Genomic DNA, 24,726 nt, shown 5'->3' with positions numbered 1-24,726 from the left:
CCAGTGATGCCTAGGGGCTATTCCTGGAGTATGGTGCCAGGGGTAGAACTGGGGTCAGCTGCATGCAAGGGAAGCCTTTTACCTCCTGGATTATCTCTCTGGTCTCACCCCCTGCTACTTGTAATTCACTGTGGTTGACCTTCTTGGTAGCATAAAAGAAATGGAAACCAAAGATATTAAGGAGAGTTTTATTTGTAAACTTAGTACCTACAAGTTTACAATCTTTTCATTCTACAAAAACTCTCAGAGTAGAGATCTGTCTGTTATACCAGCAGACGTATTACTTATAAGTTGCGAAAGAGAAAGTTTACTTCTTCCCAAATTGAGGAAGAGGCGGCGGTACTTTAATATCCTGACCTCTCTCAAGCTTCTTTTCACAATCCACGAGGTAATTGACTCCATCGATGACTATCTGAACAAGCTCCACCTTTGACAGTGAAAAAGATGATTAGTTTGCACAGAAGTTGCTGGAAAGATACTGATCAATAGAAACAAAACTGGAACAAATGAGAAACTGCCATGTCGATGTGTTTTATTACAACTTCTTCCATCTTATTATTGCCCTAGTTCTAGAAGGAAAGGGGGGGTGTGATAGTCATTGATACAAATGGGAAGCAGAGAATGGAGATTCTCTATTTCTTTAGTGAAAATGGAATTACTACTCTTTGCATAAGAACTTTAATAGATAAAATAATTAGCTAGCAATCTTAGAAATTTTTCATCTAGCAGAGAGAGCCCAAAATAGCAAAATGTGTCTAAGAAAGTAAAACTAGGTGTGACATCCTTGTATTGTTCCTTGGCCTAAATCTCAGTTCAGATATGTATCAAGCTATCTCAGCACTGAATACACTGGGATTCAGCTATTACTGTGCGATACTTCAGATTGCACAGTCTTTCTGAAATACTGTTTAAAATAAAATATTTGGCATTTGAATCTTGTTTGCTCTGTCCAGGACAACTTTGCTTAAAGTTTTTGCTTTAAAGGAAATTGTGGATTAAATTTAGTCAACTTTAAAAAATTCCTATTTTTATTTTTTATCTTTATTTATTATTATTATTATTATTATTATTATTGGCTTTTTTGGGTCACACCCGGCGATGCACAGGGGTTACTCCTGGCTCTGCACTCAGGAATCACCCCTGGCGGTGCTCAGGGGACCATATGGGATGCTGGAAATGGAACCCAGGTCAGCCGCATGCAAGGCAAATGCCCTACCCGTTGTGCTATTGCTCCGGCCCCCCCCAAAATTCCTACTTTTAAATAAGTGTTTAAACTTTGGTTTATAAATACTGTTTTTCTTAAAAACTAAAGCACATCTGCCTAGGAGCTTTTTTCTGGTTTCTTCTCCAAGAGATTAATGGTACTATGTCATCACCTAAAGAGGCCAAACTAAGAAAGTAAGCAGTTTCTTAGTTTCAGAAAGCACTCAGATGGCATGGTTTAAAAATACTGAGGCCCTGAGGGAGAAACAGAAAGCTAGTTATTACTAACCAAAGAAACACAGAATTTTCACTTGTGTAATTATCCAAACCCCTTTGTTCATAAGGATGTGGTAAAACTGGCATCTCATTCACTGCTAATGGTTTCTTTCTTGTATAACTCTGCAGGAAGAAATCTGATCAGAAGTTAGGAATTCCTTTTTTAAAATAAATAAATCCTATATTATCAGGGTAGTGATTATAGATACACACAGAGATGATCAGAGTTATGAAGAGTGACAGTAAATAATAAAATGTAAAATCAAAATATTAAGGTTGGAGCGATAGTACAGTGTTTGCTTTGCATCAGCCAATCCAGGTCTGATCCCTGGCACCATAGAGGGTCCCCTAAGCACTGCCAGGAGTGATCCCTGGGCACAGAGCCAGGAATAAGCCCCACCAGGAGTGATCCCTGAAAGCAGAGCCAGGAATAAGCCCTGAGCTCTGTTGAGTGTGACCCAAAACAAAAACGAGCAAACAAACAAACAAAAAACCCCACAAAAATCAAATGATTTGGAAAATTTTAAACAGAAAATGACTAGGCTGTCATTAAAAATCATGTTTTTGAATAATACTTATTATGATGATATGTTTATGATATATTAGAGGAAAGATGTGTTATACTGTCAAATATATTAGACTTAAAACTTTTTGAAGTTGACTACCTTGCTTTGCAGTAATAAAAATCTAGTTAATATAAGAACTAGGCTAGAACCCAGATTTTTAAAATTTATTACACCATATATTATTCAGTTACATTTCAGAAGTTACAGTATTTATAGTTATTTCTTCCTCCAGGAACTGGAACTGTATCAGCATTGGTAGCACATGCTGACAATTATGTTAAGTGTTTTCTCCCTTTTGCTAGAATACTGGCATAGATACCAAAAAGGAATGACATATTTAAAAGATGGAGGAAAGAAAAAGCATCAATAATCCAGAGATTTAGTAAGAAGTCACCTAGAGTTGTGTTATAAAAGGCAGCTCCCCTTATCAAGAGAATTTTTTTAAATTAAGGAACCATGATTTACAAAGTTATTCACAACTGAGTTTTCTAAGTTAATGATGGCCGTGATATGTTCAGTGGACCACAAACTAGTAAGTAGGTCTAACTTAGAGAGACCAGCATTTGAGTATGTATGTTTGTTAAATGCTTCTTCACTTCATCTCGCATATTGCTCCAGGCTTGCATATAATTTGTGAATCTCAGTCACCCTGTGTATTCACAGAATCCTAAAGATTGTTGTAAGAGTACCATTTTATATATACCTAATACATATCTATGTTTTTGTTGTTTGTGCTGTTTTGGGGGTCACACCAATGGTGCTTGGGGCTTACTCCTGGTTCTGTGCTCAGAGAATCATATGGGATACCACAGACCAAAGTTGGGTCAACCACATGCAAGGCAAGTGCCTACTCACTGTACTACCCCAATAATATCTTATTTACTATTTTAACCCTAAAAGTAAATTTTCAGAAACTATCAAGTAGCCATATGTGCTAAAGATGATGGCATGTGGGATTCAGGCAAAGGTAAATCATAATCACAAGAAAATTCCATGATTTTCCACCCTCAATGAGTGAGGCCACAAATTCCTTGATTCTTCAGTGATAAAATCCTGCCTTTCTTGAGCAGAATAGAGCTCCTGCAGCTGCAGATTGCTGGAAGAATCTGCACTCAGGGGAAGACCCATTGTGGATTCCTTACCTTGCCTATACAATCTTGATTTACACAGTGTTGACCTTTATGCAGCTATTCCCATGGAGGTACCTAACAGCTAATATGTCACGTGTCACTGAATGACATTTCAGTCAATGACAGACCATATATGTGATGTGAGTCCCAAAAGGCTACAATACACCACATAACCTGAGTAAGTGGAAGGTCATGCCCAGAGTTTGATTGTTCCCGACATTTGGACCATGTTAAAATCACATAGCAATGCCTTTTTCAGCAGCATCCCTGCTGTCAGACAACCCACAACTGCACGACAAAGTGAAATGTTAACATGACTCAGAACTCAAAGGGGTTAGCCCTGTTTCCTCATTCTCTTTTCCTCTTAGGCTGACTTGGTAAGAGAGTTCTAAAAACAACATGCAAAATACCTCAGATCGCCCAATGCGATCGATGTTGGAAATATCATACACATCAGCTACTGCTGCTGTGTCTACACCACCTGTACCACGTTTCTGGAGACGCAGGTTCTCTAGGATCTTGGAAAAGCGTGGATCCTGGGACAAGAAATAATACATATTCAATTCACCAGCATTGACACCTAGATCCAAGAGTTAGAGCACAGGCTGGCCTAGGGAGTCTTGGAGCATGCTTAAGACCTAGCAGTCCTAAAAATTACTGTTGATTTTGGACACATTTATGGTGCACTGGGACACAGCTGGGACTTTCAAACCTTACAACAGCCCATGGAGTAGGTATTGCTTTCACACTTAATTCACACAGGAAACAAAGGCTCAGCAGAATAGATTTTCTCCAAGTCCAACAACCAGAAGGTAGCAAAGTAGTTATTAACATCTATTCAGTTATTTTTGGCACCCAGACACCATTGTTGGTGAGTTTATTATTAATCTATATAATGTCTATCATTGATATCATTAAAATAATGAAGTTAGATCACAGAAAATCATTTTTTTAGCATTGTAATTTTTAAGAAGATTGTCAGAGCTTTTGGGAGAGGCAGGAATCATGTTTTCTAAAATTATTTTTTAAAGTATTGGGGCTGGAGAGATAGTGCAAGCATTAAGGTGCTTGTTCTGCATAGGACCAGCCTGGATGATCCCTGGTACCACATAGGATCCCCTAGGGTCTGTACTGCCTAGAGTCACTCCAAGCAGAGAGCTAGGAACAGTCCCAGAGCACAACTGGTTGTGGCCCACATGTCCCCCATTCCAAATGTGTTTTGGGATGTTGTGCAGAAATGATAAGATGCCTGCCAGAATCCTTTTTCTTTCTCATCCACAGGGAGGGGCATGATTGGATAAGAGGTGCTGGGAACTGAACCCAGGACGACATCACTTACTAATGGAACAAGCAGACGTGGTGTGTGCCACTTCCAAGCCTAAATGCCTTCCATTTTTCCTTGAGCACATCTGCATGGCTTTGCCTCTACTTACAAGCTGGATCGTGGGGTGTGATGTGACTAGCACTGGGTACAGGGCCCTGAGCCAGGTGTTCTGATGCAGCTTCCGGAGCTACAGCATAAGCATCACCTTGAAAACTTGTTAGAAATGCAGATGCTGGAGCTGGAGCAGAAGTATAGCAGGTAGAGTATTTGCCTGGCTCACGACTAAACCAAGTTCAATCCCCAGCATCCCATAAAGTTCCCCACCTGCCGCCTGCCCTTGCACCCTTCCAGGAGTCATTCCTGAGTATCTCCAGGTGTGGCACAAAAAAAAAATGCAGATGTTTCAAGCAGGCCATGAAACTGTGTTTCTATTAGCCTCGGCATGATTCGGATGCAGGCTCAAGTCCAAGAGAGACTCTGCACCAGAGGGGGTGGGTAGGAGAGGACCCCAGGCAGCAGAACCAAGTAGCCCACTTACCAATCTGGATTGGTTACATGAGGGAGAATTAAACATTGTTGTTCCCTAAGCTACACTCCTTTCCTATAGTCCCTTATCATTTGATCTTGTCTGATACAAATATGAGGTCAACTCGAGCCTATCTCTTATTTTCTATTATAGGCACAGAAAGTAAGGTGAAGGAAGGAGACATAGCATTTCTCATCTCTCCACATAAGGTGAAGAAAAGAGACATAGATTTCTCATCTCTCCAGACTGGAGCAGAAGTGGGTGGAACCCAACAGGACTGCTGACTATAGAACATTACCTTGCTGAGCTTTGGGATCTTAACATGGACACCAGCCCGTAATCCTGTGCCCAGGTTTGATGGGCAGGTCAGAATGTATCCAAGGCGTTCGTTCCACATAAACTCCCAGCCTCGTTCTTGGATTAATCGTTCTACCTACAAGAGAAAATAAATGAGAGTTCTTAGGAATCTATTTATTCAAAAAAAAATATGTATAGTTAGTTTTGAAGTAACCTACTGTCATTTAAACTTCTAGATTGGATTGTTTGCTATTGCTCTTTGTAAAGATACATATCTTTCAGTAAACTACATTTTTTTAACTTTTACAAAAAGAGAATCTATTAATTCAGATATATTTATGTGTTATGTATGTTTGCCACAGATGAAATGTAGGTCTATTTGCAGTACTTCTTTAATTAAAAAAGATATCTTAGACTATTTTAATTAAATTATATGAACCATAATTATGTAATCCTTGAGTACAGTACCCAGCTCATATTAAACAGTTGAAAAATGTCCGTTAATGTTCTTTTTCACAGCATAGTAAGTTTAAAAGGAGATTGGTGTTCTCTGGTCAGGTTACTAATGAACACAATAGTTACTTCTTGTCTTATCTTTATGCTTAGAATAGCTAAAAGCAATGTTAAAGAAGCAAGAGAATAATGATCAATAGACTTCGCCATACCATTTTGGACTGGGGAGGGAAGCATAAGCCCTAACAAAAGAAAGCCATTTCATTTTTGAAACATTTTTGAAGTCCCATTCCCAAAGAGTGCTTGAACCATGCAAAAAATCAGCCTCATCCTTGAAGTACAATAGCACTTCCTTCCAAGAGTAAAAAAACAGAGACATTTTATTATAATGGCTATAAAGAAATCTCTGACAATATCTTACTTCTTTAAGTCCACGACAGAATCGCTCAAATACTCTCTTCATATTGCCTCCTTTTTCCATAGAGATTACCCTGGTGTGGTCTTCCTCGTTTATCCAGATGAGAAAGGTCTTGTCATAATTATGCCTAATGAAGAAAGCAATGTGGTATTGGGTGTTAATTACATTTGTTTCAACACATGAAAATTTCCACTCTCTTAATAAAGCTTGATTACTTTATTTTACCTTCCTCATTTCCTGCATGGCCCTAACTTCTGAGTTATGCCTGGACAAGTACTGCGAAATAATATTACTTTGACAGATAAAGAAATAAAACACATTGTAGCTTGCAAAGAAATCATGTATTTTTACCCAAAGAGAATACAAACATCCTCCTTCCTCAGAATAGGATGGCAGAAACTCAACTATGGCCACTTTTGGTTTGAACACTGACAAGAGTACATTAGTACATTTTTGTTTGTTGTTTTGTTTTTCTCTGGCCACACCTAACTGTACTTCTGGCTCTATACTTGGGGATCGCTCCTGGCAGTGACTGAGGACCCATCACTGCCAAAGTGATCCCTGTGGAGTGATCCTCAGGGCAGGGGGTCCAATTGGGTTGGCCATGAGCAAGACAAGCATTCCTGTTCTATCTCTCCAGTCCACTAACCGGAGTACTTTATCTCCAATAGATTGAGCCTAAAATTTTGTGGTGCCTAAGAAGAAATGTTTTACCCACAGCCCTAGGTGCTTGGGGTGCGGATCATTCAGCATGTTCACTGCTCAGAATCTGCCATCCCACCCTCACTGAGCTGCTGCAGCAGCTTCTGAGCACTTTTATCTCAGCTCTTTCAAGTAGTATCAGAATAACCTGCCAAGGTGCTGCGGACAGCTGGCCAAGATAAAATATGTGTACACTTAATATCCATTCTTCCTCATAGGGTTGTGCTTACAGGTTCAATATTTACCTTTCATTTCCTGCTCCCTTAAAATCATGAGCCAGATTCTCTGTGAGGTCAGATAATATGAAGCTATGTTTTTCTTGAAAGTGCAGTCTTTTATCTCATGCATAATGCATGCAAACCTGCGAACATTTCCGCACAGCTCAGACTCGTCACACCATACTTAGGCATCTCGCACAGACACTCACACGCCGTCTCTAACTACTCTCTCCTCTCCACTGCGCTCAAGCTGAGCATGCTGTCAAGAGCCAGGTCACAGCAACTCCAGGTTAGGACAAGCAGGTGATCTAAAGGAGATCGTCTGCACGCATGGCAAATGTGAAAACATTATGTCCATACCAGATTCCCCGGGCATCTGGCCAGTCACGGGCCATCCCAGCACAGGTTAGTAAAGGGGATACTGGTTTATCAAACAGAAAGTGGTCCTGCAGGCCAAAAGGGACAGAACAAAAAAGGAGAAACTGATGAGACCAGATGATGGCAAGTGCCAGGTGACTAAGTTTCAGCTCACAAATATGGTTGGCATCTCTCTGGCAGTGGTTCTCAGTCTCAGCTTCCCTCCACACCAGTAACCCTTTAGTATCATTAAAAAAAAAAACCATGAATATTCAGTTGCTATCCACCAGAGACTGAACCTTAATTACTATGATTGAGGCCTGGATATTGGTATTTCTTGAATATGTCTGGCTTATTCCCATATATAGCTAAGGTAGAAAATGCTGTATTAGCCTGGGTGGACATACTTAATGGCCATGGAGTATGTGTCCCCTAAAAACACGGGCACTCTGCAGAGGCAACGTGGCTAGTGAGTATAAGTCTGCTAGACTTTTAGCTGCTTCTAGCATTATTGTTTCATTTGGTGGATGTTTTATCATCCACCTTATTAGAAAGTCTCTGAAATGTAATGTTCTAGGAAAAGATGGGATCTTGCAGTTCACTGCAATGTAGATGGATCTGAAGGGTACCAGGTTAAGTGAAATAAATCAGAGGAAGAAGGAGACACACTGGATGATGTCATTCATCTGTGCTATATGGAGCAACAAAATGGGGAATTGATGGAATTGAACAGTGACGAGTCCTTGACCTTGGATTACAAAATTCAAATTACTAAGCAGTGGGGGAATGGCACTAATGCTAACTTTACTTTCTGAGGCAGTGGTGAGAAGTTGTGTGCTGATTGTGTGTGTGTGTGTGTGTGTGTGTGTCTGTGTGGCATATTCTGAGCCTAAATAAACATGGGTTGAATCTGAAACAAAACAAAGCATAAGGAAGGGGGAGCTAAGTGGGAATGACTGAAGACAGGGCTAGAAGTGACATAGGGACAGTGGTTGAAGATCTCAGGCACTTTGGTGGTGATGGGGTACAGTACCTTTATACAAGCCCCCAAAACATTAATGATTGTCAGTATGATACATAAATTATAATGAAAATATCCTTAAAATAATAATGCTCTACAAATAATAAAATAACACCATCAATTTAATGCTGATTATGTGTCAGACTTAATGCTACATATTTTTATTTCCTTTCATCCTCACAGTAACACTAGAAGTTCATTCTGTTTTATAGGTTTTGAGAACTGAAAATCAGAGAGAAGAAACAGTGGCACCCGGCTAGGAAGTGGCAAAGCCCAGATTCCCATCTAGAATTCTCTAGAATTGTCAGACTCACAGACCTCTGCCTTTAACCACTGAAACAAGGCTATGTCAAGAAACTGACTCAACAAGTCGGCAGGCAAAGACTGGATCCACCTGGTGAGAATTTGCCTGCAGTTACGATGTATTCAAATCTGATTATAATGAAATAAGAAATCAAAATTAAGGGAGGTGTTCCCCCAATCTCTAAGAAAGTGAAAAGCCAGAGACCTACCTAATAAGCTAAAGACCAGGAAAGTGTCCCTTAAGCTGGAAGCCAGAAATGGTTATTTGGTGGAAGAAGGCTATTTTGGGGAAGAAGGCTTGCCTAAACCTGGGTTCCAAGAGCTACAGAGATGGGGGCTAAGCCAGTGGTCCACCAGCCCGCCTGCTTTAGCTGTGCTCTGCGTCTTGGGCTTAGTCTACCTCAGTGCAGAGAGAAGCTGTGAAAGCACATGAAGAGGCAGCAGAAGGCCAACCACGGTTCCAGTGGGAGTCAGATCAGAACTTCTACTTGCAACTAACTCCCAGACTTTTCTAGCTTCTAAAACTTTCTTCAGGTCCACAACCCTTTTTTAGGAACAGGCTTGAGCTTCCAGCACCTGAGCACTCCCATTGCTTATGTTTATAACCAGCAAGGAGCTCCTTCCTTCACTCCACCCACCCCCATTTGGAGCTCCCTCCACGCGGCTTTGATCTAGTCCCACATTGCTTTAAGGCTCTAAGGTAGAATCTTTGCATCTTTACAGGCTTAAATCCCTGCCCTGGGGGCCTTCTTCTTCTTCTTTTTCTTTTTTTTCAGTTTGGGGCCACGCCCAGGTGGTCTTATGGGATGCTGGGGACCTAACCAGGCAAGTGCCCTCTGCCCTGCCCTCATCTCGCACTAATGCTTCCACCCAAGTCCCTGTGTCACAGGGTAGGGGCCAGAACTCCCGGGGTGGCCCCAATTGCACAGGTCAGAAATCTCAATGTAGCCCGAACTCCAGCATGGCTCAAGGGGCAGGTGGTTCAAGGGCCCCACTCACATCGATGAGTCGCTGCTGATCGTGCTCCGTCATCTCCGACAGCCTGTAGTAGCGGCCAGCCAGATCCCCCTTGAGGCCCTCCAAGGCGGTGATGGCCACGTTCTCCACCTCCCGGCGCTCGGCGCGGGTGCAGGCAGGCGGCAGGCTCAGCCCACGGATGCTGCGCCCGGTGCGCACCCGAGAGGACAGCACGTAGCGCTCGTCAAACAGACCGTGCGTGATCTGCCGGGCAGAGGGCAGGGGGCCGCGGGGATCAGCGTTGGCCCAGGAGCCTGCCCCAAGCACGGGGAACCCTGCATGGGCGCCTCAGACAGCCCACATGCCGGACACATTCTGGAATTTGGAGGGGTAAGGGGCCAGGGCCTTGGAAAGAAGCTGACAGAGACCCTTGACCCAACGCCACCTGGAGTTACCCCCAGTAGATCCAGGATAAGTAAAGGGATGGCAGAGGCTGACCAGAAGAGACATAGGAGCAGGGCAGGAGGGTCCTGGCACTTTGGTGTTGGTGAAGGTGCGGTAACTTTGTCCTTCAATAGCATAAATTTTACCACCATTATAACCATTCTACCTAAAGGATAGTTTCAATAAAATCTGATTAAAAATTGAATTAAAGAAGGAAATGACTGAGCTGGAGAGATAGCTCAAAGGGCTGGAGCTCGTGCCTTGCATATGGGAGGCTGGGTTTGAATTCTGGTACCTCACAGTACTCTGAGCAACGCCAGGAGGGCCCACAAGCACCTCCATGTATGGACCCTCTAAACAAACAATAGATAACACTTGGTGACTAACACTCTTCTGGTGGTATTTACTAAAATCTTTTTAATAGGGGTGGGGCCAGAGAGATGGTGTAGTGGGTAGGGTGCTTGCCTTGTACGTGGCAGACCCTGATTCAATCCCCAGTACCCCACAGGGTCCCCTGAGCCCACCAGGAGTGATCCCTGAGAGCAAAGCCATGAGTGAGCCCTGACAACAGCAGGGTATGACTCCAAAATCAAAATAATAATAATTAAATTTAAAATGGAGGGGGGTATGGAGAAGCAGTACCGGGGGTTAAGGTGCGGCTTGCATGCTACTGACTCTGGTTCCATCCCCTGCACTTCATATGGTTTCCTGAGCACCACCAGGAGTCACTCGGGAGCACAGAGCCAGGAATAGCCCCTGAGTACCACAGAGTGTGGACCCTGCTTCAGAAAACCATGAAAGGCCTCAGGCCTTTCTTGCCTGATTCTCCCTGGCCCTCTACAAGGCTGGCTCTGCTTTCAGAGACATTAGACCCTGGGGCCTCCTCTTAGAAGCTCCTCGCTTTGGGCTTGGCAGGCTTCGTGGGAAGGAGAGAGCGGGCCAGAGCTTACCTTGGATGCATCCAGATCTGTGGGGTGTTTCATAACTCTGGGGTCGTAGCCATTGTGTCTTAGCTTGATGACAGGGTCGAAGAGGTCAGCAAACACCTGGGGGAGGAAGGGAGTTCTTACTTACTCTGTTGTTAATTTTTTGTGCTGCTTCTTGGCAGTGTCTGGAATCGAACCCAGGGCTTTACACATGCTAGGCGAGGAGGGCTCTCCCATGAAGCCACATTCCTCACTCCCCTCTACACTGACAGGGGCTCCTTGCTCTTCAACCCACATTAAACTACACATCCCCAGGACATTTTCTTGTTGTTTTCTGTACATGTGATGTATGTTTTTTGTATGTTGCGCATTTGCACAAGCTCATGGCTCTTCATAAATATATATGCTTCTCGAAAAACCACTAAAATACGCTTAAGCTGTGGCATCTCTCTACCTCTGCTGGCCAGAAAACCGGACCCCAGTCCTCTCAAAGGCTGTTCTCCAGCCACCCTGGGACATCCTTCCCAACTACAGTTGTTTCATTGCCACTGAGGTCCTCTGTTCTGTTCAGTGGTTCCTGTACTCTTCCTATGATTCCACCTCACACATAAGGTCACTGTCACTGTCACTGTCATCTCATTGCTCATCCATTTGCTCGAGCGGGCACCAACAACGTCTCCATTGTGAGACTTTCTTACTATTTTTGGCATATCGAATACTCCACGGGTAGCTTGCCAGGCTCTGCTGTGCAGGCGAGATACTCTCAGTAGCTTGCGGGGCTCTCTGAGAGGGGCAGAGGAGTCAGACCCAGGTCGGCCTGCATGCAAGGCAAATGCCTTACCCACTGTGCTATCGCTCCAGCTCCCACACATAAGGTAAAAACAGAAATTTCATTTGTTTTCCTTTTTTTTTTTAATTGATGGGGAGAGGGGTTGTCCTCAGGGATGCTCAGGGATATCTCCTGGTTTTGTGCTCAGGAAACACTTCTGGTAGTGCTCAGGGATCGTACGGGATGCTATGGATTGAATGCAGGTCAATATGGGATGCTGAGGATTGAACCTAGGTCAACCAGATTCATGGAAAGTGTCCTACCCACTGTACCATCTCTCTAGCCCCAGATTTCTTTTTTCTCAGTTCATTCTCTGAATGAGCCTGGGTCACTGTCTGCTCTCTAACCCAGAGGCAGGGTTCAGAGCTGCTGTGTGGAAACCTGGCCCCAGGGGAGTTGCAGGGTGAGCTGGTCTGGAGTCAGATGTTCCAGCTTCCCTGTGTGAAAGCTTACATATGATGGGCACAGGCTGGCTCCACAAGGGAGGGAGGACCGGGACCCCCTCCAGAGCAGCCCCAGCCTCATCAATTTTACCTCATAGGACTCCTCATCACCAGCCACCATGCCCACGGTCTTGATGAAGGGGTGGCCGGGGTTGTCCACTCCGGTCTGAATGCACTGATCCAGGGTGTAGCCGTTGGGAGTCATCTTGTTTCGAAGCTTGGCGTAGATGGATGGGGTGAGGCACTCGGCCATGCAGTTGTTGTGCTTGCGCAGGTCAGGGTAGTCAGCGCTGCAGGGAGGAGAGAGGGTTTCAGCTGGGGGCCCTGGAGGGACGAGCTGGGACGGGCTTTGGGCTCGCTTGCTTTCCACATTGGCCACAGCCTCGGGGCACCCGGCTGGGATTCACGCTCGGGAGTCAGTCAGGACTCAAGCAGCCAGCTTTCTTCATTTTGAGGGGGGGCAGTGCTTGGGCCACACCTGGCAGTGCCAGGGGCTACTTCTGGCTCTATGCTCAGGGGTCTCCCTAGCAGTGTTCAGGGGATCATATGTGGTCTTGAAGATCAAAACAGGACCCCAAAGTATGATAAATATGTCTCTAACTTGAGACTTTCTTTTGGGGGGGGCGGGGTGGGAGGGCAGGAAGGAGGCATAGGCCACACATGGCAGTGCTCAGGACTTACTCCTGGCTCTGTGCTCAGGGATCACTCTTGGCAGGGCTCAGGGAACCATATGTAATCCAGAGAACCATACACAGTGCTACATGCAAGGGCCTAGAGATAGTACAGAGATAGCACCGTGAGTAAAGTTCTTGCCTTATACCCAGTCTATTAAATCCCCAGAACCCCATATGGTCCCCTGAGCTCCTCCAGAAGTGATCACTGAGCACAGCCAGTATGGGGGGGAAAAAAACTAAGGGAAAATACTATAAATGAAGGCAAGTATCTTATCCTCTGGATTACCTCTCTGGCTTAACTTTCCAAAGAGGAGATGGAGAGAAAATCATTAGAAATTGAAGTCATAGGCAAGGGGCCAGAGCAATAGTACAGTAGGTATGGTGTTGCCATGCACACAGCCACCTGAGTTCGATTGATTCCTGACATCCCATATGCCCCCATCCCAACCCCCATGAGCATTGCTAGGAGTAGTTCCTAAGTGCAGAGCCAGGAGTAACACCTGAGCATGTTGGGGTGTGAACCAAAAAGAAGGAAAAAAGAGAGAAAGAAAGGAAGAAAGAAAGAAAGAAAGAAAGAAAGAAAGAAAGAAAGAAAGAAAGAAAGAAAGAAAGAAAGAAAGAAAGAAAGAAAGAAAGAAAGAAAGAAAGAAAGAAAGAAAAGAAGGCCAAAATAATAATGACAAAACAAAAATTAAAGTCATAGGCAGAATTTCCCTGGCCCAGCCCCCCAAACCCAGAAGTCTGGGTATGACAGCCACAATTGGATTCTACAGAGCAGCTCAGCACCCGAAAATGGCCTTCCTCTAAAGCATCTATCTGCGCTCGGTCTGGGTGGGATACAGCTTCCAGGGCCAAGACCGCTTTGTCGGAACAATGCCCAGCTATTGAAATGGATGCGCAGGAAGAAACCAAGTGGATGTTCTCTGGGGCCCAGAGCAACTGCTAGGAATTTCCCCCAGAATCCCTGATTCTTGAAAGTGGCAGGAAATGACTTGGAGCATGTTGGGCTCTCTGACCTTCTTCAGACCAGTTCTTCAAAGTCCTGCAGCATGTACTTTAAATTCCTCAGCAAACTTCCCAGGGCCAGGAACTAATGTCCATCTTCATTACAACCTCCTGTTACCAGGCCTCCCTCCACCCTGACTCCCCATCTGTTATGTGTCCTTCCAAGTTTCTACTTAAAATGAGAAGCTAAACATCACATGTCCTAGAGGCAGTGAGGCAAGGGTCTGAATTTTATCTTACTAATTGTGAGATCTTGAGTACTACTGGATTTTTCTAAGCTTCTGTTTGGTCACAAAAGGGTGCTAAAGAGGAGTAAAGCTGGAGTTCCCATTTTACTCATCTTAAATAACGGAATAAATAAATAGTGCCCCTAAGTAAACAGCGCTCCTAAAATGAGCACTCTGTGTAAAATGCCTAACACACACGAGGTGTAATAAACATTAGCTGCTAATACTATTACTGTTCAATTAGAGCACAAAGTCTACACTCAGCAGCAGTGTCGCAGAACCCCAGATTTCTTCACCAAATCTCAGAAATGATTGTTAATCTGACTTTTCCAAGGAAAATCCAGGGACCTTTGCTGACTGGTCCCAGCAGGGGAAATTATACTTCTGGCTGACATTTTGTATAATTTTATTTTGAGTAATTATTTTATGGCTTGGGGCCACACCCAGTGGTGCTTGGGTTTGCTCCCAAGTTTGTAGTTAGGGGTTTCCAGGAAAACCAGGTGATGCCAGGAAAAAAATCCCAGGTCTCCTGCCAGCAAAGTATGCACTCAGCCATTTGAACTTTCTCTCTGACCCTGGAGTTACTTTATTTTATTTTTAATTTAAGGGGTTATGGGCCACTGTGCCCCAGGGTTTTTCCTGGCTCTGTGCTGAGCAATCACTCCTGGCAGTGCTTGGGAAGGACCTGGGATTGGCTTATCCCTGTGTCATCTCCCCAGCTTCCTAGAGTTACTTTTACTTTTTTATTTTAAATCCCACCTATAAGTGAAACCATACAGCATTTGTCTTCTCCTGTCTTATTTCACTTAGTAGTGTGCCCTTCTTTTTCATTCATGCTGCTGCAAATAAAAAATTTCTTCTTATTAATATGGTTGAATAATACAGAGAGAGAGAGCCAGAGATGGAGAGAGAATGGGGGGCGGGGGAGACAGACAGAAAGACACAGAGAAACTCCCCCTATCCCCAGAGCTATTTTTAAAGCCAAGAGAAACTGACCTTGCTGGGAACATCTTGGGCTGCTCCCGGGTCTCGGCACGTACTTTCTGCCGGTTGACCACATAGCCAGTGGTCAGGGCACTGGTGCCCAATGTAGCCAACAGCAGAGAAGCATTGCGGCCGGTGAGCAGCTTAGAGAAGGCACTGGCCATTCTTCTTGATGGAAGAGAGGAAGAATGTCTAGAAATCAGAGAAACTGCATTAGACCACCTCATGGAATAGGACTCAGGACAGCACAGATATCAGCAGGCAAGAGAGACAAGGGCAGGGGCAGTTCTGCTTTCTCTTAGATCCCACCACCTCACTCTCACTGTAATACTTAGGACAATCTAGAAAGGCTTAAAGATTGTGAAGGTCAAATTACTTGACGTTCATACCAATCCTCCCCCCTCCCCCGCCCCTACATCATCTGATTGAGGAAAATACAAATTAAAATGGAGAATTTCTACTTCTGTCACTTTGACAGACCAGGTACTAGTTTGATCCTTGTCATGATATAACTTCTAGTTAGACTCTACATAGGAGTGATTGCTGGGCTTGTAAGAAGTAGCGAAAATCGGATCTTGGGAAGGGAGCTATACCAGCACGCTCTCCGCCGAGATGCGACCCGGGTGGCCGCACGTTTGTGTGGCCGTTCTGCCGCTGATTGACCATGATCCAGAGGCCAGCTAGACTACTTTTGGTACCAGCAGCTGCTTGCAGAAATGTCTCTAGACTGTGAACTAAGCCATAGCCCCATGCTGCCCCAGGAAGGGAAATGATGTAATTTCTAACATAAATCTCCCTGGACTTAGTTACTGTCATCCCATTGCTCATCGATTTTTTTCGAGTGGGCACCAGTAAAATACAGAAATTCTAAAACGCGCAGTCACTATCGCGGCGGCGTGACTTCATATCTCTTCATTCTCAACAATGGAAAACTAATTATCAAATGCTTCCTTTTCAGCAGGACTATTTTTTGGGGGGGAAACTCCAACAACAGTAGTGAGTTTTGTGTTGCAATATGGAATGTAATCAAGGTAAAGAGAAAGTGAAGTGAAATTTATCAGCTACGCAGGCAGGGGTGGGAGGGTGAGGGCGTGGGAGGTATACTGGGGTTTTTGGTGTTGGAATATGTGCACTGGTGAGGGGACCGGGTGTTCGAGCATTGTATAACTGAGACATAAGCCTGAAAGCTTATGTCACTAGCCAACATCATTTTCCCAAGTGATTTGATGTCAGAGTTCAGAGCAAGGCAGCAGCTTTGGGTTGTATTGAAACTAGAGGCCCTGGAGCACTAAAGACAGGATAACAGAAGTAAGATGGGGAGATGAGACTCTGAATTAGGGGCCTTGGGCTGAAGTAACTCAAGGTCAGTAGACTTTTCATCTAGCTCCTAGTAGAAGCTGACCCAAGCCCTCTTAGGGGAAAGCATCTCAATTGTGGTTCTGGTTTCCTTCCTACTGATTAAGGTCATGTAATTAGCTATCAAAGATCACCAGGGATATGAGAGGCTGTGTACCATAACCAAGAGAAGAACTAATGCATATCTACATTTCCTATGACTGAATTGTCAGGTAAGATACAGATTAGTTCTATGTGAACTGTTTCATCAGTGATGGCATCACACAAATAAGCAGCCACAAAAGATTATTATGACCCAATAAATGTGAAAGAGATTCATAAGGACTACTAGATACCATGCAGTTGAAGATAGAATAAACAAAAAGGGTGCTTTACCTTGGGAAATTCCCCATAATGTAGCACAGAGAAATTTTAAAAAGGAGATATAAGATATAACTTAAGAGATATTGAGGACGGAGATGAACCAAGAGCCGCGGCACGAGAAGCAGAGCCTCCCGCCTACTGACTGTGATCCTGAGGTCTCCTAACCCATTTTGGCACCAGAGCAGATTCTTGCAGCCATGCATTTTGACTGTGAACAGGACTACAACCTCGTGCAGCCCGGGGAGGGATTTTTTTCCCTCTCCACCCCATTTTTCTGAGCGAAAATGGCGGCAGCGGCAGCAGCCACGCGGTGAGAGCCACCCTCTAAGACCCCTACACCAGGAGGTAGGACTTTCTTTAGTGACGTAGCCTGTAGGTGATCCTGGGAGGGGAGGTGTTCCCGGCGCGCTTTCCGCCCAGAGATGAACCAAGAGCCGCGGCACGAGAAGCAGAGCCTCCCGCCTACTGACTGTGATCCTGAGGTCTCCTAACCCATTTTGGCACCAGAGCAGATTGTGAACTGAGCTAAAATATTAGAAACCCAAAACCGCGCGGCCGCAATAGCGGCCGCGCGGACTCAAAGTCTTCACTTTTACCAAGGAAGAGAAATTATTAGATGATGCTTATTCAGCAGACCTGATTGTTGGGGAAAATTTCCAATCAACATTAGTGAGTTCTGTATGGAAATATGAAATGTACTCAATATATAGAGAGAATAATGGGAATATCATCAGCTACTTAGATGGGGGGTGGGGTGGGAGGGGGGTGTATTGGGGTTCTTGGTGGTGGAACGGGTGCACTGGTGAAGGGATGGTTGTTTAATCAGTATTTGACTGTGACTTAAACCTGAAAAAAAAAAGAGATATTGAGGACACAATAGTATGTCAAATATGCTTTTAACTGAAGCCTTGGGAAGAGAAAACAGAGAAGTCATATTTAAAGAGAAATGGCTAAGAAATTTCTAGAACTGCTGAGAGTAAAAAAAGTCATGATTCAAAAGAGACAACATAGCTGGAAAATTGAAATCACACCTACACAGTAAACTATAGATTATTGGTGACAAAAATATAAAATCAGACAGAGGGCAGAAAGAGAGTATGGTGGGTAGGACACTTGCCTTGCAAACAACCAACCTGAGTAGGTGGTTTCAAAGAGGCTTTACTACGCATGACTGTGTGTGAAAATCTGGGTGACCCAGAAAAGGGTAAACTCCTAAAAAAATGAGATCAGAATGGCCTGGCATAAAATCCTAAGAGAGGTGTTCGGTGTCCTCTCTTTTCCTTAATTGCATCATGGGGAAAGAGATGAGTTTTCTAGCTTCATGTTTCCAAGATTGCCACTTGTAATACTCTTTCACATCTTCTTCCTTTTTTGTTTGGGAAATATTAGGGAGAACCTTGAATATCACTAAACACATCAAAGTCCTTAAGAAAAATTAGAAGTTTATTTTTCTACGTTAACTCAAGATAGTTGTCTTGAGCAGTCTTTCCTCTAAAGGAACTTTCTAAAAATCATTTTCTTAATACTACAAGCATTTATTTCATAATCAGTGAAGAAGATGAATGGGCCACTTCTTGTCTTATTTTCAGTTAAGGGGTCAAACTCAGAGATGTGCACATGTGCAATATCCTTTCCCCATTACTGGCCTCATAATGGGCCATTTCTTTTGTTTTGTTGTTGTTTGGTCTTGATTTTGTGTGGTGCTGGGGATTGAATCCAAGGCCTCACACATGCAAGGTATGAGATCTACTTTGCATGTAAGCTCTCTGTTTTGCTCCAGGGTAATTTCTTAATTTTGTCCTGAAGATGTGTAATAACTCAGGATGAATCTCATCATGTGACTCTGGGGTGTTATCTATCTCGTCTCAAGAGCTAGGGATATCTAAAAAACTATGTGAAATGCTACCTGGTCTTGCTGTGGGATGGCAACCTTAACTACATCTTTCAGGTGTGTTTTACATGTTTTTGTACCCACCGATTTATTTCCTGAGCAGATAGGCAAGGCTGTCATCTGAGTTTTACCAAAGGAAAAGAAACCAAAGTAAAAGTTTCACCCAAGTAAAAGAAACTTTGCCTAAATTCTTTGCAGGGTATCACTGTCACTGTCACTGTTATCCGGTTGCTCATCAATTTTCTCGAGTGGGCACCAGTAATGTCTCCATTGTGAGACTTGTTGTTGCGGTTTTTGGCATATTGAATACGCCACGGGTAGCTTGCCAGGCTCTGCTGTGCAGGTGAGATACTCTCGGTAGCTTGCCAGGCTCTTCGAGAGGGGAGGAAGAATAGAACCTAGGTCAGCTGTGTGCAAGGCAAACGCCCTACCCGCTGGGCCATGGCTCCAGCCATTGCAGGGTGTAGGAGCCAAAAAATAAGATGGGTCAGGGTATTTACAAACTGACAAGGCTCCTTCTCCCTACATGGTGCTGGGGATCAAACCCAAGGCCTCACATGTGCGAGACAAGTTCAACTAACAGGAAGTACATTCATCACTTGTCTCAAGTGCTCTGAACTTTCAGTTTTCTCACTGGGGGAGATGCACCTTAGGAAGCAGAGTTAGGAGGGGAGACTGCGCCTAGGAAGTCTGCTGGCAACTGGAGGTCTTCTCTTCTCCCTGGGGCAGAGGCAGATTCACAACACTAATGCTTGCAATCCCATCACATGCATATTTAAATTTCTGGAAATAATAATGTTCATAAAAGTCTCAGACTGCTCTTGTGGCACTGATATCTGAGCGCTGGCAAAGGACTCTGGAACAGGTCACACATCTAAGAACTTTCAGTCCCTTATGTCGTACTCCCCTGCTTCCATGCCCTGTAGGGACTTGAGAGAGACAAAGTTTAGGTGAAGAATTTCTGCTTCCTTGACCCTCTCTCCTCTCCAGGAACACAAGCAGATACAGAGTATCGCAAGTATGGGATGTGAGCTTGGGTGTGAGACTGAAGCAAGAGCCTCACTGAGCAGTCAGTCACAGGGAGTGGCTGGGCCACACTCGGCATAGACCCCAAGCCAGGGCTGCATTAAGACCTCCTGTCCTCCTCAGTAAGCTAAATCTCAGCAGTGGGTTAAGTGTTTGTCTTTGCTACCCAGGCAGAATACTGCTTTGTCTTAGAGACTTCTCTGTCATCTAGGAGGTCCCAAATATTACAGTACCTCCCTTGGTCTGCGATGGAAATGCTGCTCAGAGGAGGTCCAATTTGCTATTTGCACTGGCGATTGCTTGGCGCACAAGCAAGTCAGGCTGGATGAGATCTGTCTATAACAGATTGTCTAAGTCCACCAAAGTGATTGGTATTGGGGCTTTGCCCTGTTTCTGAAACATGGTGGTTTTATTAGTTTGTGGAGCCAGTGAGACAAAAATATGGAGCAAAAAGAAGTCTCCCTGGCAAAACGTTTTAATTTCATCTCATTCCTTCTATGGCCAGATCTAACTTCTGTTAAAAGATGACTGGAGAGAGGATATTAGGGGTCAGAGCCAACTATTGTGTTTCTGGGGCAAAACCTTTACATCCAGACAGCCTCTGGATGGACCTGCTGCAAGCCTGAGCCAGAGGTTTGCAGGCCCTTGTGGAAACATGTCACTCAGAGGCACATCTTGCAGAAATCATGTATCTATCTCACCAATGTTTCTTTCTAGCCTCGTAGTTGGGAATCCAGCTTCTCTTTTGGTGCAGGGTGAGCAGTTAGGTGACAAGGACAGAGCTCCTGGCCCCAATCAGGCCCTGCTCCACTGAGATTCTTGGGGAAGGAAATACAGAGCGGAGGGAAACTGGCTTCTCAGCCACTCTCTTGCCCAAGTTGCATCCACCCACAGGCTCAGCTCTCTGGCTGATCCTCACACCCGCCCCTGGCCCACACAGTTAGCATCCCCGCTCCCACGGGGTTGCCCACAAGTCTGGGATCAGTTAGACCTTGGATGGGCTGCCACCCCCAGCATGCAGCAAGGAACTCACTGATCAGATGACACAGAATGGAATTAGCCAGCTAGGCCTCTAGGTTCTTTTCCCAGACTCTTCTTAGCAATGCTGCTAGCACCAACCTCTCAAACAGGGTTCATTCACCTTGAGCCTTTGCTCAGAACTTCCTACCCAGAATATCCTTTCCATTCCTGCCAGCCCAGCCACACCTCACTGACATTTTCAAAATTTTTATTGGTCTCCTACCATGACCTAGTCCCCATGCAAGGAACCTTCCATCTTTGCAACAACCCTACCAAGTAAGCATTATGATTATGCTGTACCTGGGGAAACTGAGGCCCAAGAAAGGTGATATTAGTAGCATCAGGTCTCAGACCCAGCATGTTGAAAGAGCTGGGATTTGAATTCGGACTTGACTTTGGTCCTGGATTTCCAATCTCATTGCAGACTAAACTGTCCTCTTCCCTCATCCCCGAACACCCAGCAACAGAGAGTGTCATGACTTTAGTCCCTAGACCCCATCCAAGACCACAGAAATTTAGAAAACTTGGAGAGAGCATCATTTTCTCAGTGCTGTGACTTCCCAGTTCTAGAACATGATAGGTCTGGTGTTTGTTTTCTTTTTTTCCTTGCTCTGGGGCATATGCTCAAGTGGCTGAACTCCAGTGCCACCCCCACGCACTCTCTCTTGACACCAATATGCCTGTCAGCTGGGAAGAAAAGTGGGGCCTGTCCTGGGGATGTGGGGTCCTAGCTGTCTTCTCACTCTTCCGTCTCAGCTTCTTTCCAGTGCAGAAGGTGGGGATAACAGGGGCAAGGAGAAAGGGCACCTATAGCCCTCAGTTCATAGATGCTACCTGCTTCAGTTTCCCAACCTGGAACGTCTCATGATTCCTAACTTGAAAAGCATCATTGATAGCATCAGGGATAAAGTCTGGCAGAATTTCTGGACTCCAAACTCGGATTTCTACATGGGGTGCAAGAATATAGTCAAAGGCAACGAGACTGTGGTTATTCTAACCCTTAGCTGAGCCATTAAAAATTAAGGTCCACCACCCTAACTCCTTTTGTAGAGAGCTCAAAAGCTGACTTTCTCTGTCTAAAGTAGGTATACTGGGGATTAAGGTCCTGGCCAAGGTTTTGTCTGGTTCTTTGACCGCCTACAGTGTGAGGCGTTGGGATCTATCACTGCCTCGGTGCTGAGCCTCCTGGTTGTCCTGAATATCCTCGACAGAGACACTCAGAGTGCCTTTCTGCTAGCTCAGAGTTATTTCTGGTCCTATTGCACATGGCGTCCATGAGTCTGAGCTCTTTGGGCCTGGACGACAGCCGCAGACCAAGGGGAGGACCACGTGTCAGCTTTTTTTCCAGAGAGAGTCACCCCAAAACACAGGACGTCCTTGGGGTTGGCTCAGCTCCACAGAACACTCTGCACAAATTCCCGTGTCTGTCTCTCCGGCCAGTAGCAAAAGGCTGCCCTCTCCCAGTTGGAAGAGAGCAAAGGGCTCATGTTACTTCCACCACCATCGGATTTACTGTCTCCCTAACAGTCCCCTCCGGGCATCTCTGCTCCATTCGGCAAGTAGAAAGTCGTAGGCAGGAGATGTTTTACCGATCCTGTAAAATAAATGCCTTTCCCAGGCCACCTGTGGTTAAAAACACAGGACCACGATCAGACTTCTCTCCTGGCTATAAGTGGTTTTCCAGAAAACAGGAAGTTAGGAGCCACTGAAGCTACATAAAGAAATGAGTGGGAGTTCCTTTCATGTCCCCAGGTGAACGTCACTGCCAGGAGTGATCCCTGAGCACAGAGCCAGGAGCAGCTCCTGAGTACTGTGAGTTGTGGACCCCAAACAACATCCACAACAATAACAAAAAGAATCTCCTGTGGCTTCCCAGGCAGGGGCATGTATGACCTTAACAGTCACCTCCAGGGCTGGCTGCTGCTGTGATTAAAGCAGGAACTTCCAGAATGCTCTATGTGGTGTGTGTGTGGGTGTCGGGGGGGGGGGGTGGTGGCAGAGAGGAGAGTCAGTTTTTAGGAAGGGGCAAAGAGTGTTTCAGAACCACTCCCCTCCTACCTGAGAACACTCAGAATCTCTAGTCCTTTCCCATCCTTCACCCGAAACTCCCTCAGGAGCCCCTTTTTTAAAGTTGACCCAGCATTTGGCCCATGCACTTGAGATGTGACTTGATCCTCAAGCAAATAGAGTTCACAAGAGCCTGTGGTAATATTGTACTTTGCTGGAATAGTCCTTTCACCCACAGAGGGAATAAAAGTTGGGGGTCTCTGGAAGAGATGCCTATGGAAACAGAGGAGGATGTGTCAAATACACTAGCAAAAAATCTCAAAGGCTAGCAAAGCCCGGATGCTTAAGCCAAGTTCTGATGGGGTCTGTTCTACTCCGTGGTCCTGATTTTCTCCACTTGAGAGCAGACCAAGGACAAGCTGGTTCAGAAATACCCCAAGCGTGAGAGCTGTGGATAGGGACAGCCGCTCTGATCTGGTCTGGAAACAGGACACCAGTTGGTTGGTGCAGCAAATTCTTGTCCTGAAGGCATTAGCTGCCACCTCCACGTGATTTTTCTAGCTGATTGGGCGTGGGGGGGTGGGGTGTCCCCACAGAGCCTGGGCAACTTGCAAGAGAAGGCAGTGCAAGGGTGAACTAAAGGGCTTGAACTTGTTTTGGCAAATGTCATTTACCACACCCACCAGAACATTCGAAGGCAGAGATATTATCTACTCGGGAAAGGATGGGGCTGAAAAAGCAAGCAAGCAAAGGAAGAGCCATCCTTGTCTGGGTTGAAGCACATTGAGGCTAATGCTGCCACATTTTTAACTCCAGAGGAAACCCTTACTTGCCTCATTATTACTATATTAATGATTTCAAAAGATGAGCCTCTAGAAATTGTATTAACCAGTTTGAATTGAGTCCAGCTAGTAACCCATGTTTTTGGAGGATCACAAAACATTTGTTTTCCATCTAGTTCTTTCCAAGTTTCTGACTGACACTTCTTTATCCTGCCGCTGAAGAGAAAAGTCTCAAAAACGAACAGTTTCTCTCTCAAATACATGCCCCCTACCCCAATTCACTGGCATTTAAATTATTTTCTACCAAGAAAAAATCCCAATCAGAGGCCTAAGAAATCGTCTAGAGAGTAAGCCATTTGCCTGGCAGCTGCGGACCCCGAATTTTATCCCGGACACCCCAAAAGGTCCCCAGAACCCCCTTCAGGAGTTTTCCCTGAGAACAGTCCCCTGATTAAGCCCTGAGCACCGCCAGATGTGGCCCCAGAATCAAAAGAAGGGAAAATCCCGATTCTCAGGAATAGTAGGTCCTCCAGTGTGGGAGCGGGGGAGGGGGTCGCCCCAAAGGTCAAGCTGCATTTGCATGCAGGGAAGAAGGGAGGCATAGGTCAAGGGGGCACCCAAGGGTTACTCTGGGGAGTTTCTCTCGCAGGGACAGTTCCCCTCGAGATCTTGTCCCAACCTGCAGCTCTGTAAGCCCACTAAGCCACGTTCCCGCTGGGAAGGAAAAGCCCGAGATTCGCGGCCTCACTGACCTTGAGCTGGAGTGTCGAGCGGCCCGCCGCAAGCACCCACCAGCCAAGAAGTGCCGCCGGCTGCCCGCGGCCCCGCGGGCAAAAAGCTGCCGGGGGCGGGGCCTGGCCAGTCTCAGCCAATCCCGCGGCGGTGCGGCGCTCACCTGCTCCCCGCGCTGTGTCCTTGAAGACCTGCCCCAGCCACTTCTGTCTTTTGGCCTGCGCTCTTTCTAGCGCTTGTTCTTTCTCTGTTAAGGTTTCAGCTTC

The 24,726-nt window shown here is 45.3% G+C and overlaps 1 protein-coding gene across 1 annotated transcript; it reads right to left on the bottom strand.

Annotated features, from left to right (window-relative positions):
* Window positions 1-174: 174 nt before the first annotated feature.
* Window positions 175-24,584, bottom strand: CKMT2 (creatine kinase, mitochondrial 2). The gene is made up of 10 exons (XM_004613157.3): window positions 24,481-24,584; window positions 15,296-15,475; window positions 12,485-12,683; window positions 11,146-11,241; window positions 9,794-10,015; window positions 7,474-7,559; window positions 6,197-6,320; window positions 5,324-5,458; window positions 3,586-3,711; window positions 175-427 (listed from the first exon to the last, which is right to left on the bottom strand). Exons 2-10 carry the CDS (start codon window positions 15,445-15,447, stop codon window positions 308-310), a joined length of 1,260 nt encoding a protein of 419 aa, XP_004613214.1. The 5' UTR covers window positions 15,448-15,475; window positions 24,481-24,584; the 3' UTR covers window positions 175-307.
* Between the last annotated feature and the right edge of the window lie 142 nt (window positions 24,585-24,726).

Source organism: Sorex araneus, chromosome 1 (genome assembly GCF_027595985.1).
Source record: "Sorex araneus isolate mSorAra2 chromosome 1, mSorAra2.pri, whole genome shotgun sequence".
NCBI classification, from domain to species: Eukaryota; Metazoa; Chordata; class Mammalia; order Eulipotyphla; family Soricidae; genus Sorex; species Sorex araneus.
Note: the sequence above shows the minus strand (reverse complement) of the source record. Positions and strands in the feature narration are given on the sequence as shown.

Bases quoted from the DNA above. Each gene is read 5' to 3' on its own strand.
- CKMT2 (XM_004613157.3), bottom strand. From the start codon at position 15,447: ATGGCCAGTGCCTTCTCTAAGCTGCTCACCGGCCGCAATGCTTCTCTG. The intron at 11,242-12,484 runs GTAAAATTGATG...TTCCTCCCCCAG, and splicing joins GTGATGAGGAGTCCTATGAG to GTGTTTGCTGACCTCTTCGA. The intron at 3,712-5,323 runs GTAATGTTCTAT...TTCTTGTCCCAG, and splicing joins AGATCCCAAAGCTCAGCAAG to GATCCACGCTTTTCCAAGAT.